At 47.4% G+C, this 16,557-nt stretch overlaps 1 protein-coding gene across 3 annotated transcripts in view; it reads right to left on the bottom strand.

Moving 5' to 3' along the window:
- CXXC1 (CXXC finger protein 1) overlaps positions 1-4,742 on the bottom strand; it is a 30,347-nt gene extending 25,605 nt beyond the window's left edge. For all 3 annotated transcript variants that reach the window (XM_040324344.1, XM_040324346.1, XM_040324345.1), the window contains exon 1: positions 4,635-4,742. In XM_040324344.1, the coding sequence (XP_040180278.1) occupies positions 4,635-4,637 (3 nt within the window). In that variant the 5' untranslated portion in view covers positions 4,638-4,742. The remainder of the gene's footprint in view (positions 1-4,634) is intronic.
- Positions 4,743-16,557: the final 11,815 nt, after the last annotated feature.

The following is a 16,557-nucleotide window of genomic DNA, read 5'->3' as shown; positions in this document are numbered from 1 at the left end:
GAGCACAACTGTGTGTGTGTGTGTGTGTGTGTGTGTGTGTGTGTGTGTGTGTGTGTGTGTGTGTGTGTGTGTGTGTGTGTGTGTGTGTGTGTGTGTGTGTGTGTGTGTGTGTGTGTGGGGGGGGGGGGGGGGGGGGGGGGGGGGCGTCCAGATTTCAGTGGTATACAGAGGTGAATGGGGGATAGATGTCAGTGGTATACAAAGGTGAATGGAGGGTAGATGTCAGTGGTATACAGAGGTGAATGGGGGATAGATGTCAGTGGTATACAAAGGTGAATGGAGGGTAGATGTCAGTGGTATACAGAGATGAATGGAGGGCAGATGTCAGTGGTATACATAGGTGAATGGGGGATAGATGTCAGTGGTATACAAAGGTGAATGGAGGGTAGATGTCAGTGGTATACAGAGATGAATGGGGGGTAGATGTCAGTGGTATACAGAGATGAATGGAGGGTAGATGTCAGTGGTATACAGATAAGAATGGGGGGCAGATGTCAGTGGTATACAGATAAGAATGGGGGGCAGATGTCAGTGGTATACAGAGATGAATGGGGGATAGATGTCAGTGGTATACAGAGGTAAATGGAGGGAAGATGTCAGTGGTATACAGAGGTGAATGGGGGGTAGATGTCAGTGGTATACAAAAGGTGAATGGAGGGCAGATGTCAGTGGTATACAGAGGTGAATGGGGGGGTAGATGTCAGTGGTATACAGAGGTGAATGGGGGGTAGATGTCAGTGGTATGCAGAGATGAATGGGGGGGGATAGATGTCAGTGGTATACAGAGATGAATGGGGGATAGATGTCAGTGGTATACAGAAGTGAATGGGGGGGGCAGATGTCAGTGGTATACAGAGATGAATGGGGGGGTAGATGTCAGTGGTATACAGAAGTGAATGGAGGGCAGATGTCAGTGGTATACAGAGATGAATGGGGGGTAGATGTCAGTGGTATACAGAGATGAATGGGGGGGGGTAGATGTCAGTGGTATACAGAGATGAATGGGGGGTAGATGTCAGTGGTATACAGAGATGAATGGGGGGCAGATGTCAGTGGTATCCAGAGATGAATGGGGGGCAGATGTCAGTGGTATACAGAGATGAATGGGGGGTAGATGTCAGTGGTATACAGAGATGAATGGGGGGCAGATGTCAGTGGTATCCAGAGATGAATGGGGGGCAGATGTCAGTGGTATACAGAGGTGACTGGAGGGCAGATGTCAGTGGTATACAGAGATGAATGGGGAGTAGATGTCAGTGGTATACAGAGATGAATGGGGAGTAGATGTCAGTGGTATACAAAGGTGAATTGAGGGCAGATGTCAGTGGTATACAGAGGTGAATGGGGGGCAGATGTCAGTGGTATGCAGGAGGTAAATGGGGGGTAGATGTCAGTGGTATGCAGAGATGAATGGGGGGGGGATAGATGTCAGTGGTATACAGAGATGAATGGGGGGGCAGATGTCAGTGGTATACAGAGATGAATGGGGGGGCAGATGTCAGTGGTATACAGAGGTGAATGGGGGATACATGTCAGTGGTATACAGAGGTGAATGGGGGATAGATGTCAGTGGTATACAGAGGTGAATGGGGGTAGATGTCAGTGGTATACAGAGATGAATGGGGGGTAGATGTCAGTGGTATACAGAGATGAATGGAGGGCAGATGTCAGTGGTATACATAGGTGAATGGGGGATAGATGTCAGTGGTATACAAAGGTGAATGGAGGGTAGATGTCAGTGGTATACAGAGATGAATGGGGGGTAGATGTCAGTGGTATACAGAGATGAATGGAGGGTAGATGTCAGTGGTATACAGAGATGAATGGGGGGCAGATGTCAGTGGTATACAGATAAGAATGGGGGGCAGATGTCAGTGGTATACAGAGATGAATGGGGGATAGATGTCAGTGGTATACAGAGGTAAATGGAGGGAAGATGTCAGTGGTATACAGAGGTGAATGGGGGGTAGATGTCAGTGGTATACAAAGGTGAATGGAGGGCAGATGTCAGTGGTATACAGAGGTGAATGGGGGGTAGATGTCAGTGGTATGCAGAGATGAATGGGGGGGGATAGATGTCAGTGGTATACAGAGATGAATGGGGGATAGATGTCAGTGGTATACAGAAGTGAATGGGGGGGGCAGATGTCAGTGGTATACAGAGATGAATGGGGGGGTAGATGTCAGTGGTATACAGAAGTGAATGGAGGGCAGATGTCAGTGGTATACAGAGATGAATGGGGGGTAGATGTCAGTGGTATACAGAGATGAATGGGGGGCAGATGTCAGTGGTATCCAGAGATGAATGGGGGGCAGATGTCAGTGGTATACAGAGGTGACTGGAGGGCAGATGTCAGTGGTATACAGAGATGAATGTGGAGTAGATGTCAGTGGTATACAGAGATGAATGGGGAGTAGATGTCAGTGGTATACAAAGGTGAATTGAGGGCAGATGTCAGTGGTATACAGAGGTGAATGGGGGGCAGATGTCAGTGGTATGCAGGAGGTAAATGGGGGGTAGATGTCAGTGGTATGCAGAGATGAATGGGGGGGGGGGATAGATGTCAGTGGTATACAGAGATGAATGGGGGGGGCAGATGTCAGTGGTATACAGAGATGAATGGGGGGGCAGATGTCAGTGGTATACAGAGGTGAATGGGGGATAAATGTCAGTGGTATACAGAGGTGAATGGGGGATAAATGTCAGTGGTATACAGAGGTGAATGGGGGATAGATGTCAGTGGTATACAGAGGTGAATGGGGGGTAGATGTCAGTGGTATTCAGAGATGAATGGGGGGTAGATGTCAGTGGTATACAGAGATGAATGGGGAGTAGATGTCAGTGGTATACAGAGGTGAATGGGGGGCAGATGTCAGTGGTATACAGAGGTGAATGGGGGGCAATGTCAGTGGTATACAGAGATGAATGGAGGGCAGATGTCAGTGGTATCCAGAGATGAATGGGGGGCAGATGTCAGTGGTATACAGAGGTAAATGGGGGGCAGATGTCAGTGGTATACAGAGATGAATGGGGGGCAGATGTCAGTGGTATACAGAGATGAATGGGGGGCAGATGTCAGTGGTATACAGAAATGAATGGGGGGTAGATGTCAGTGGTATACAGAGATGAATGGGGGGTAGATGTCAGTGGTATACAGAAATGAATGGGGGGTAGATGTCAGTGGTATACAGAGGTGAATGGGGGATAGATGTCAGTGGTATACAGAGATGAATGGGGGGGTAGATGTCAGTGGTATACAGAGATGAATGGGGGGCAGATGTCAGTGGTATACAGAGGTGAATGGGGGGCAGATGTCAGTGGTATACAGAGGTGAATGGGGGGCAGATGTCAGTGGTATACAGAGGTGAATGGGGGATAGATGTCAGTGCTATACAGAGGTGAATGGGGGGCAGATGTCAGTGGTATACAGATAAGAATGGGGGGTAGATGTCAGTGGTATACAGAGATGAATGGGTGGGGGGGGGAGTAGATGTCAGTGGTATACAGAGATGAATGGGGGGGGGGTAGATGTCAGTGGTATACAGAGATGAATGGGGGATAGATGTCAGTGGTATACAGAGGTGAATGGGGGGCAGATGTCAGTGGTATACAGATAAGAATGGGGGGCAGATGTCAGTGGTATACAGAGATGAATGGGGGGAGATGTCAGTGGTATACAGAGATAAATGGGGGGCAGATGTCAGTGGTATACAGAGATTAATGGAGGGTAGATGTCAGTGGTATACAGAGATGAATGGAGGGTAGATGTCAGTGGTATACAGAGGTGAATGGGGGGGGTAGATGTCAGTGGTATACAGAGATAAATGGGGGGCAGATGTCAGTGGTATACAGAGATTAATGGAGGGCAGATGTCAGTGGTATACAGAGATGAATGGAGGGTAGATGTCAGTGGTATACAGAGGTGAATGGGGGGGGTAGATGTCAGTGGTATACAGAGGTAAATGGAGGGCAGATGTCAGTGGTATACAGAGATACATGGGGGGCAGATGTCACAGTGGTATACAGAGATGAATGGAGGGTAGATGTCAGTGGTATACAGAGATGAATGGGGGGTAGATGTCAGTGGTATACAGAGATGAATGGGGGGTAGATGTCAGTGGTATACAGAGGTAAATGGAGGGAAGATGTCAGTGGTATACAGAGATGAATGGGGGGTAGATGTCAGTGGTATACAGAGATGAATGGGGGGTAGATGTCAGTGGTATACAGAGATGAATGGAGGGTAGATGTCAGTGGTATACAGAGGTAAATGGAGGGAAGATGTCAGTGGTATACAGAGATGAATGGGGGGTAGATGTCAGTGGTATACAGAGGTAAATGGAGGGAAGATGTCAGTGGTATACAGAGATGAATGGGGGGTAGATGTCAGTGGTATACAGAGGTAAATGGAGGGAAGATGTCAGTGGTATACAGATATGAATGGGGGATAGATGTCAGTGGTATACAGAGGTAAATGGAGAATATATAATCCTTATACAATCATAAATGGGATGACGGTACAGAGGCGCCTCTCTCGCTCCCTCACACATAACATTATACAATCTGAAGGGGGGAGGGGGGATCACTGACAAAGAAATATCACAAAGCCTCCGCGGAATTGTTATGATCTTACCATCGCCGCCACTTCCGGTGTCTAGTTCAACTTCCGTGACAGCCGGTCACATTTCCGCTTCCGGGTGAGCTGTGATGAGGTCATGTTGGGCTTATTGGCCCGATGCAGAGGAAGGCAGGATGTAGTGTAATTAATGAAGGGGCGGCGTTGCTATAGGAGACGAGCATCGTATACAACATATTATCGATCCTCTGAAATGTCGGTCCGCAGAGTTGCCATAAAGGAGAATATACATACAAGACCAGACAGCTGGCAGGACATTCCTCCACTAATCCCTTCATAGAGAAATGGAAGGGCGGCCATTGCTGATCTGATAGTAAAAATAGTAGCTGTCCTGACTGTTAGGCTGATGAATGACACACGGGTGATTTTCTCATGATTAGCACCCCCACCCCCATTTTGTTACAGTAGTACTTTGCCAAGAAAATCATTATGATCCGCTATGTGATCGCTAACAACTGAGATTCATCAGCATTTTAGCTTGGCGGCAAAACTGCTAGTCACAATCACTAAAAGTGTAACTAAAGGCAACAGTGTTTGCTTTTAGATAAGAGTGGAGAGGGATTAGAACCCCTGTCAGTTTTTATTTCTGTCTCGTGTCCCCGTTAGGGAGATTTGTCCTGTTTACTGTTCTCATCAAAAGTAAAAGAAAATCCCAAATTTTGGGTTGTCCCCAGAACAGGAATACATCCCATTGTGTACTTAAAAGTGGGGTTTGCCTGTAGACGAGAAATCTTCCAATGGGGACACTAGTTCTGGTGACAAGGAATTTCCACACTTTGGATCTCCTCTTCCTGTTTTGGCTATGGGACAGGAAGTAAATCTGCCCAATGTGACACAGATGATAAAAAAAACCTGACAGGGGTCATTAACCACTTAAGCACCGGACCTTTAGGCAGCTAAATGCCCAGGCCAGGTTTTGCAATTCGGCACTGCGTCGCTTTAACAGACAATTGCGCGGTCGTGCGACATGGCTCCCAAACAAAATTGGCGTCCTTTTTTCCCCACAAATAGAGCTTTCTTTTGGTGGTATTTGATCACCTCTGCGGTTTTTATTTTTTGCGCTATAAACAAAAATAGAGCAACAATTTTGAAAAAAATTCTATATTTTTTACTTTTTGTTATAATAAATATCCCCCAAAAACATATATAAAATTATTTTTTTTCCTCAGTTTAGGCCGATACGTATTCTTCTACCTATTTTTGGTAAAAAAAAATCGCAATAAGCGTTTATCGATTGGTTTGCGCAAAATTTATAGCGTTTACAAAATAGGGGATAGTTTTATTTTATTTTTATTTTTTTTACTACTAATGGCGGCGATCAGCAATTTTTCTCTCCTCCATCCGTCAATCAACAATAGATAGATTCATGCATTATATGGATGAATCTATCTATTTTCGCCGCTGCCGCCCATTATTCAGGTGTCCAGCCTTTTGTTGAGCACTGACCATCTGAATTACAGTGGTGGGGGTGTTTTGGAAATGCCTGATTAGAGTCATTGGCTCTAATAGGCTTCCAAATTGTTAAGCAGCGGGCGCACTGCTGTGCGTTCGCTGCTTACGTAGTGCTGTGTTAGGGAATCCCTTCCCTAACATCGACCCGCCTCTCAGCCAATCAGGTGCACTGGGTCTGGTTACCCATCACCTGATTGGCTGAAGCGACAAGTGCTGTGACATAGCGTTACTGTGTCATAGCAGGAGAAGGGAGAAGACGGACTCGGAGGACAGCTTTCACCTAGGCAGGTAAGTGCCGGGCGGGGGGAGGGGGGCACACTGGCAGCATTTGATGGGGAAAATCAGGCAGCACACTGGCGGCATTTAATGGGGCAAATTGGCAGCACACTGACGGCAATTGATGGGGCAAATTGGCAGCACACTGGCGGCATTTGATGGGGCACACTGGCAGCAATTGATGGGCACACTGGCAGCAATTGATGGGGCACACTGGTGGCAATTGATGGGGCAAACTGGCTGCATTTGATGGGTCAAACCGGCAGCACACTGGCGGCAATTGATGGGGCAAACTGGCAGCACACTGGCGGCAATTGATGGGCACACTGGCAGCAATTGATGGGCACACTGGCAGCAATTGATGGGGCACACTGGTGGCAATTGATGGGTACACACTGGCAGAAATTGATGGGCACACACTGACAGCAATTGATGGGGCACACTGGCAACAATTGATGGTTACAGTAGCTGCGTTTGATGGCACAGTGGCTGCATTTGATGTTTTGTTTTGTTTCTGTTTGTTTGCGCCCCCCCCCCCCCCAACAAAAAAAATTGAGCACCAGCCGCCACTGTACACAGCTTGTACTTTATTTCTTTTTATAGCCCCAACAGTATAACGTACAAAGAGCACTCTACTATCCCCATCACAGTCTCTCACGCTGGTGCCAACAATGACAGAAAGCCACGCAGGCATGTTGCTTTAGTGCCTTATGCCGCATACACGCGATCAGATTTTCCGTCGGAAAAACCTTGGATGGTTTTTCAGACGGAATTCCCGCTCAAGCTTGGCTTGCATACACACAGTCACACAAAAGTTCTTTCGACCGTCAAGAACGCGGTGACGTACAACAGTACGACGAGCCGAGAAAATGAAGTTCAATGCTTCCGAGCATGCGTTGAATTGTTTCCAAACATGCGTCGGAATTTTGCACGTCGGAATTGTTACAATTTTTTCCGTCTGAAAATTTGAGAACCAGCTCTCAATCTTTTGTTGGCGAAAATTCCGACAGCAAAAGTCAGATGGGGCATAATTACCGTTCAGAAGCTCACATCGGACTGTTGCTGTCGGAATTTCCGATCGTGTGTATGGGGCATAAGCCTTCCAGTGAAGTGAACCCAGGACACTAGTTCTGCAGAAGGTACCGTTCACCACTAAGCCTCTGTATAACAGTTTTGCAAACATAAAAGGCTGCTTTGTATAATGCCTTTTGTAACGCTTCCTGTGTAACGTTCCCCAGGGTGATCTTCCGCCAACAGTGATTGCTAGGAGAACATTAATAATTAACTATCTTATAACTAGGAGGCACATCAGCACTCTGCTTTCTAATTACATCATCTTGGCATTTGCTGAGTATTAAGCATTGTTTAAAGATGTTCATATGCAGAGTAGAATTCCCTTAATGTATTAAAGCTGACAATACATGCCATGACCAGATTGTTGAAAATGGACAAATAAAACCTTAACCAGTGCTTTGCTGACCTGCTTCTGAAAGTCCTAGGTGCTGGAATGTCATGCTGATCCTTTGAATTCAGTCATTAGAGTCACCGGTTACATTGTGACAGCTCAGGGCACAGTGATACTTCCCCCCCCCCCCCGTAGCCTGTCACCAGATGCAGCTTGTCACTTGCCACTGTTGCCTGCCACCAGATGCAGCATGGCACTTGCCCCCCATAGCCTGCCACTAGATGCAGCGTGCCACTTGCCACCCATAGCCTGCCGCCATATGCAGCATGCCATTTGCCATCATCACCTGCCACCAGATGCATCATGTCATTTGCCACCTGTAGCTTGCCAGATGCAGCGTGCCCCTGGCCACCATCACTTGCCACTAGATGCAGCTTCTCACTTGCCATATCACCTGTCACCAGATGCAGTGTGCCATTTGTCACCATCGCCTGCCACCAGATGCTGCTTGTCACTTGCCACGTTGCCTGCCATCAGATGGAGCTTGCCACCTGTAGCCTGCCACCAGATGCAGCTTGTCACTTGCTACCCTCACCTGCCACTAGATGCAGCATGTCACTTGCCACCCGTAGCCTCCCACCAGATGCAGCATGCCCCTTGCCACCATCACCTGTCACCAAATGCAGCTTGTCACTTGCCACCGTCGCCCTCCACCAGATGCAGCGTGTCACGTGCCACTCGTAGTCTGCCACCAGATTCAGCGTGTCACTTTCCACCAGTAGCCTGCCACCAGATACAGTGTGCCACTTTCCACCAGATGCTCACATAGAGGCCTGGCTGTGTGTGTGCGGCAAGGTGCCTACGCCTTCTTCTGGATTCCTCTCCGATTCCCACTCATTTTTAGCAAAACTATACCACTAATTTTGCGGCGCTATTCGGCCACTAGCGGGCGGTTTTACCTCCGCTAGCGGCCGAAAAAGGGTTAAAAACCACCGCAAAGCGCCTCTGCAGAGGCGCTTTGCCCGCGGTATAACCTCGGTGTCCCATTGCTTTCAATGGGCAGGACTTTTCATTTAGAATTTTTTAACTCTTTGGACTGATAACAGTCAAAGTACTAGATGTGATTCTGTTTATTTGATTGTAATACCAGTCAATATAATTATATATATATATATATATATTACAGTTGCACTAAAAAGTATGTGAACCCTTTTGGAATGATATGGATTTCTGCACAAATTGGTCATAAAATGTGATCTGATCTTCATCTAAGTCACAACAATAGACAATCACAGTCTGCTTAAACTAATAACACACAAAGAATTAAATGTTACCACGTTTTTATTGAACACACCATGTAAACATTCACAGTGCCGGTGGAAAAAGTATGTGAACCCTTGGATTTATTAACTGGTTGAACCTCCTTTGGCAGCAATAACTTCAACCAAACGTTTCCTGTAGTCGCAGATCAGACGTGCACAACGGTCAGGAGTAATTCTTGACCATTCCTCTTTACAGAACTGTTTCAGTTCAGCAATATTCTTGGGATGTCTGGTGTGAATCACTTTCTTGAGGTCATGCCACAGCATCTTAATCGGGTTGAGGTCAGGACTCTGACTGGGCCACTCCAGAAGGTATATTTTCTTCTGTTTAAGCCATTCTGTTGTTGATTTACTTCTGTGCTTTGGGTCGTTGTCCTGTTGCAACACCCACCTTCTGTTGAGCTTCAGCTGGTGGACAGATGGCCTTAAGTTCTCCTGCAAAATATCTTGAAAAACTTGGGAATTAATTTTTCCTTCGATGATAGCAATCCGTCCAGGCCCTGAGGCAGCAAAGCAGCCCCAAACCATGATGCCCCCACCACCATACTTCACAGTTGGGATGAGGTTTTGATGTTGCTGTGCTGTGCCTCTTTTTCTCCACATAGTGTTGTGTGTTTCTTCCAAACAACTCAACTTTAGTTTCATCTGTCCACAGAATATTTTGCCAGTACTGCTGTTGAACATCCAGGTGCTCTTGTGCAAACTGTAAATGTGCAGCAATGTTACTTTTGGACAGCAGTGGCTTCCTCTGTGGTATCCTCCCATGAAATCCATTCTTGTTTAGTGTTTTACGTATCATAGATTCGCTAACAGGGATGTTAGCATATGCCAGAGACACACTCTAGGATTCTTCTTCACCTCATTGAGCAGTCTGCACTGTGCTCTTGCAGTCATCTTTACAGGACGGCCACTCCTAGGAAGAGTAGCAGCAGTGCTGAACTTTCTCCATTTATAGACAATTTGTCTTACTGTGGACTGATGAACAGCAAGGCTTTTGGAGATACCTTTATAAGCCTTTCCAGCTTTATGCAAGTCAACAATTCCTAATCGTAGGTCTTCTGAGAGCTCTTTTGTGCGAGGCATCAATCATATCAGGCAATGCTTCTTGTGAAAGGCAAACCCAGAACTTGTGTGTGTTTTTTATAGGGCAGGGCAGCTGTAACCATGTCAGGAATGCTGGTAGATCAGACTGTGTGACCGCACAGAGGAACCAAACAAGGTGAGTAGTGAAATAAAAGGTGTTTATTTACAAATGTGTGAACCACCAGTGCACAATAAAACAACAAACAGTATGTACAAATAAAGGGGAATACCGTATTCATAAACGAGCCAAGCCGAGGTCATACACATGGGAGGTCAGTAGATGGGTAAGGATGGGGACAGGAATCAGGACACAGGGAGGACAAGTCCAGGCAGGGATCGGGATCAGGGTCAAATACAAGCTCAGGTCCAGGGGGTATGACGATACCAGGGCGAGGAGTGATTACACACGCCGGGTATTTATAGAGGCGTGCTGATTGCATTCAGGTCACACCTGAACGCAGGAAGGGCTGTATGCTCCATACTGCCAAGAACGCCCCGCTGGTGGACGCCAGTACTGCAGCCCAAGGATCACATAATACCACCAGGGGAGAGCTCCCCTGGCAGTCCAAGACTGCCGGGAGACACCTGGTGGTGGGCCACAGTACTGCACGCCAAATACCAGGCAGTAACACCAGCGGGGGGAACCTTCCCTGACAGTACCCCCCCTCAAAGGAGCGGCCTCCGGACGCTCCAATTAGATGTTGCTGGGGGAAGTCCGTGGTGTCAAGCTGGGCAGCAGATAAAGTCACATCAGGTTGGGCCGGATGAAAGTCCATGACTTTTAACAGGGCAAAGTGCAGCTCAAGCTGGGCAGCGGGTACAGAAATCTTAGGTTGGGCAAAAAGTACATCAAGCTGGGATGCAGATAGGGGCAAATCAAGCTGGGCAGCAGGCTCCGGGTCGTCGAGCTGGGCAGCAGGCTCCGGGTCGTCGAGCTGGGCAGCAGGCTCCGGGTCGTCGAGCTGGGCAGCAGGCTCCGGGTCGCCGAGCTGGGAAGCAAACTCCGGGTCGCCGAGCTGGGCAGAAAACTCCGGGTCGTCGAGCTGGGCAGCGGGCAGGGACACCTCAGACTGGGCAGCAGATGGCACTGAAACAGGCAGGGCAGATGGCACTGAAACAGGCAGGGCAGGTGGCACTGAAACTTCAGGCTGGCAAACTGGCACAGCAACTTCAGGCTGGCAAACTGGCACAGCAACTTCAGGCTGGCAAACTGGCACAGCAACTTCAGGCTGGCAAACTGGCACAGCAACTTTAGGCTGGCAAACTGGCACAGCAACTTTAGGCTGGCAAACTGGCACAGCAACTTTAGGCTGGCAAACTGGCACAGCAACTTCAGGCTGGCAAACTGGCACAGGAACTTCAGGCTGGCAAACTGGCACAGGAACTTCAGGCTGGCAAACTGGCACAGGAACTTCAGGCTGGCATACAGGATCAGGCTGGCAAACTGGCCGCATAGCAGGTAGAGGTTTGGCAGAATCAGGTTCAGCTGGCATGCAAGCAGACTGGAGCAGGTTGGTTGGTGTGGAGACAAGTTGGGTTACTGGCAGGATCATCTTGATTGGGAAAAACTTTCGTTTTTTCTTGGGCTTAGCCACAGAAGCTCTGTAGGTAAGGGGTGCAGCGGACTGGAAAGGAGGATTGGGATATGGCAGAGTAGAGGGAACAGTAGCTGGAGGAAGTTTTTGTGGGTTATTAGGCGGCTGAGAAGAGACAGGTGGGTTGTATGCAGGATAGGTACAGGGAGCAGAGACTGGATATTGGTATCTGGTGGGAAGCAGTGTATACTGAGCTTTGACTGGGGTTGCCATTGGTGATGGACAGATGGATCCTTGGGAAGGCAGGTGGTTAATGGCAGGGCTGGAATGTAGTGGTTTGGCAGAAATCAGGAGATCTGACCATGTCTGCAGCACAGGCTGAACAAAAGCAGGTTCACACACACCTTGTCTAATCAGAGACTGCACTGAACAAATGCACTCAGACAACTTTTGCTGGGGACAGGAGGAATAATGCTCATCAAAAGACGCCGGATCATCCTCTAATAACCACACCAGGGATTCAACTTGGTCATGACTGAAGGGGGGAGAGAAATCGTCACTGCCATCAGGAATAAATGACAGAGCTGGCTTTACACACAACCGAATTAATGCCTGAACATCATCATAAGACATATAACCCTGATCCACCATGGAATGGGCTGATCGGATGGCTTCCATCAGCTGGTCACTTGTCCATCCCTCAAAAACCTGGCGACAATACTCCTCATCCTCCTCTGCCAGCAGAGAATAGTAAATGATTTCATTGAAATCCATCTTTAGAGCCACACACTACACCAGTATGATTCCTCAAAGCAATCACGTCTGATCAAGGGATGGCCCTGTTATACTGTCAGGAATGCTGGTAGATCAGACTGTGTGACCGCACAGAGGAACCAAACAAGGTGAGTAGTGAAATAAAAGGTGTTTATTTACAAATGTGTGAACCACCAGTGCACAATAAAACAACAAACAGTATGTACAAATAAAGGGGAATACCGTATTCATAAACGAGCCAAGCCGAGGTCATACACATGGGAGGTCAGTAGATGGGTAAGGATGGGGACAGGAATCAGGACACAGGGAGGACAAGTCCAGGCAGGGATCGGGATCAGGGTCAAATACAAGCTCAGGTCCAGGGGGTATGACGATACCAGGGCGAGGAGTGATTACACACGCCGGGTATTTATAGAGGCGTGCTGATTGCATTCAGGTCACACCTGAACGCAGGAAGGGCTGTATGCTCCATACTGCCAAGAACGCCCCGCTGGTGGACGCCAGTACTGCAGCCCAAGGATCACATAATACCACCAGGGGAGAGCTCCCCTGGCAGTCCAAGACTGCCGGGAGACACCTGGTGGTGGGCCACAGTACTGCACGCCAAATACCAGGCAGTAACACCAGCGGGGGGAACCTTCCCTGACAAACCAACACCTCCAATCTCATCTCATTGATTGGACTCCAGTTGGCTGACACCTCACTCCAATTAGCTCTTTCAGATGTCATTAGTCTAGGGGTTCACATACTTTTCCCACCTGCACTGTGAATGTTTACATGGTGTGTTCAATAAAAACATTGTAACATTTAATTCTTTGTGTGTTATTAGATTAAGCAGACTGTGATTGTCTATTTTTGTGACTTAGATGAAGATCAGATCACATTTTATGACCAATTTGTGCAGAAATCCAAATAATTCCAAAAGGGTTCACATACTTTTTATTGCAACTGTAGTGTGCATAAGAAGCTAGCAGCAAGTCAGGTAGAGCCCTTCTCATTTCCTGGTTGGAAGATGTAGAGCATCATCCAACTCCATCATCGTTCCTGCTCAGCCTGACTGTCCCTGGCCCGCCTCTTTCATTCATTGGATTTCAGTTCTTTCAATCACAAAGGCTCATACATGTGGGTGTTACCTACGGTGGCATGCATGCAAATACAACCTGCCTAGGAACCCACACTGACACCTGCCCATAAAGGCATTTTGATATTTGCATAATCCTCCTAAGAGCCAGCCTACTAAGAGGAGTACTGGGGCAAGGTGATGTGATGTTTTCAGAAAGCTACATACAGCACCCTGCTTGCTCCTTCCACCAGCCAAGATTTGCCTACATTGCATAGAAAAGCACAGAAGCCCAGTGATGTTATTGCTGGGATTAAAATTAAAATGTAATGAAAATTGATTTTTTAAATAATTTTATTAGCATGTTGATGAGGAGCAAGGGAGAAACCAGGAAAAGCAAAATATTAGTACATTAAACTTCAGCTTTAAAGACAAATTTCATGTATGAATATTTTATAGATAGTTACTTTGGTCCAGGTTGGGTCAATGTAACTATGTATATACCATACCAGACTAGAAATCGCACCTGAATTGGACTGGCCCACACATATGTGAAGAAGCTGTAAAAAAAACGCACATGAAAACTGTTAAAACAATGTGTAACTAATGTGATGTCTCTGCAAGTGAAATTGATGTAGTTTTCCCATCAGTTTTCATGCATGTATGGTGTGAGCGAGCCCTTAAAAAACTGTGACATGACACTAAAAATAGGTATCAGTAATTGGTATTGGAGTATTTATGAAAAAGTATCGGTACTTATAGTCGGTCTTAAAAACGGATACATTCCTTATAACTGTAGCAAAGTCCCGGGCCCCTCAAGGCCTAATGGTGACCTCCAGAGTTAGGGACAGCTGGCATCCTTCTCTGTAGAGTGGGTTGCAAGGTATGGTGGGTGTAATGCAAGATGAAAGGGTGGGCGCCAGACACTTTTAGAATGCAAAAAGAGATTTATTGTCTCTTTAACAGAATTGTGGGAGAGAGGATTAGGGCCAGGACACCCTTAAGTAGATGTAATGTTAATTGGCAGACTCCGAGACTTCTATAGGAAGACAGCTATAACCAGCATTCGCATAAAAGAGAACCATAGCGCCTTCAGGAAAAAACTGAAGACCCGCCCCTTCTGAAGGACAAGGACGACCCTGGATACATGCGCCTTTGGGCGATTTAGTTCGCATTTGTTAGCGCTATATAAGTTACTCACTCACACAGATACACCTTTTGATGGCAATCATAATGCTGATGCGGCCCACAATGAAATTGAGTTTGACACCCCTGGTCTTATCCAACGTCACCAGCTACCAGGCCACCTAGTGACAGAAAAAAGAAGTGCAGCAATTCCAAAAAATCGATTGATCTCATAATAATTGGCCAAGGCAACTAAATCTAATAGCAGCACTGGCTAAAAATCAGGGTGCTACATCACTATGTATAAAATATGCATACCTGGAATTCATCTTTTAAATAGTTTCTAAATGTATTTTTTTTTATTTTAATAATAAACATTCTTTACTTACCTGCCATTGCACAGAGCAGCCCAGAACTTCCTCTTCTGGGGTCTCCCACCGGCACTCTCCACTCCTTCTCTTTTGTGTCTGCCAGCAAACCACTTGCTATGGAGGCAGACATGTGGCCTTAATCCTGAGCCAGACTGTGTGCATCCATAGACATACACAGAGTGGCTCGGCCCACCCCATGCTTCCTCCTCACAGCCTTTAATTGCCAGCAGCATGAGCCAATAGCTCCCACTGCTGCCTCAGTCCATGTGAGTGAAGAGAGAGGGGAGAGAAGAGATGCAACTGTGCACAGCGCTTGATGGATTGAGGACTCAAAGTAAGTATTTAAAGGAGTAGGGAGGTGGGGGAGCACAGCAAGTTGTAAAATGTTTTATACCCTAATGCAGGGAATACATTAAAGTGTGGCAGAGTTATTTCCTTTCATGGTTTGGCAGAATCAACTCAATAAAAATGACATTCCTACCCAGACTCCTCTATTATTTTAGAACTCTACCGGTGGCAATCCCGAGCAGGGCAGCCATCACAAATTTTGGGGCCTCTTACACAGCTTTAGGCAGGGCCCCCCTGGAGCATAGAACCGGGGGGGGCCTCCTCTCTCCTGCCGCCAGATGATAAGCTGGGGGGTGGTTGTGGTAACGAAAGTATCATCTCTTCTCCTCTTCTCTCTCCTGCCGCGAGATGATAAGCAGGGTGGGGGGATTGGTGCTGACGAACAAAACAAAGTCAAGTCAAGTCTTCTCTTCTCTCTCCTGCCCCGAGTTGCTAAAGTCAGACAAAAAAAAAAGGGGGCGGGCCCCTGCCACGAGTTGCTAAAGGTGGGGGGGGGGTCAGACAAAAATACATTTTTAAATAAAAAAAAAACTGGGGAGGGGCAGGCCCCTGCCATGAGTTTCTAATGGTGGGGAGGTCAAACGAAAAAAAAATGGGGGGTTGCGGCCGGGCCCCTGGGGACCATCGGGCCCCTTTCAAGTGTAATGCCTGTACCCCCCTGATGGCGGCCCTGATCCCGAGGGGGGACATACAACGTCTGCAAGCTGAGGTCCTGCACTTTGTGTGGGGTGATAAGAGACCTTGGATACAAAAACTAACACTTTATACATCTAAACCTATGGGTGGGCTTGGTCTTCTTAATCTACAGGCATATTTACAAGCAGCCCAGATTGCCCAGTTAGCTTACAGCGCTGATAAAGGCTCAGTCCCCCTTTGGGTCTCCATTGAAGCCTGGGTCCCCGCCTATGCCCCGCTTTATTACATTCTTTAGCAATTTGGGACAGAACACGGCACTGCAGTCCTTTATCATCCTCACATACACTACTAGCTCCCATTCTCTGTAACCCGGAGTTCCCACCTGGCTTGACTCCGCGACTGTTCCAATGGTGGCTTAATAAGGGGTGAATGAGAATCGGTAACTCCCTTAATGGAAATCAGATATACACTATGCCATATTTTAAAGACAAGTTCCTAATGCCTCCTAGCGAAATATTCCGATACAACCAAAT

The sequence above is a fragment of the Rana temporaria genome, chromosome 9 (assembly GCF_905171775.1).
Source record: "Rana temporaria chromosome 9, aRanTem1.1, whole genome shotgun sequence".
NCBI classification, from domain to species: Eukaryota; Metazoa; Chordata; class Amphibia; order Anura; family Ranidae; genus Rana; species Rana temporaria.
The sequence above is the reverse complement of the archived record's forward strand: the minus strand, read 5'-3'. Positions and strand labels throughout refer to the sequence as shown.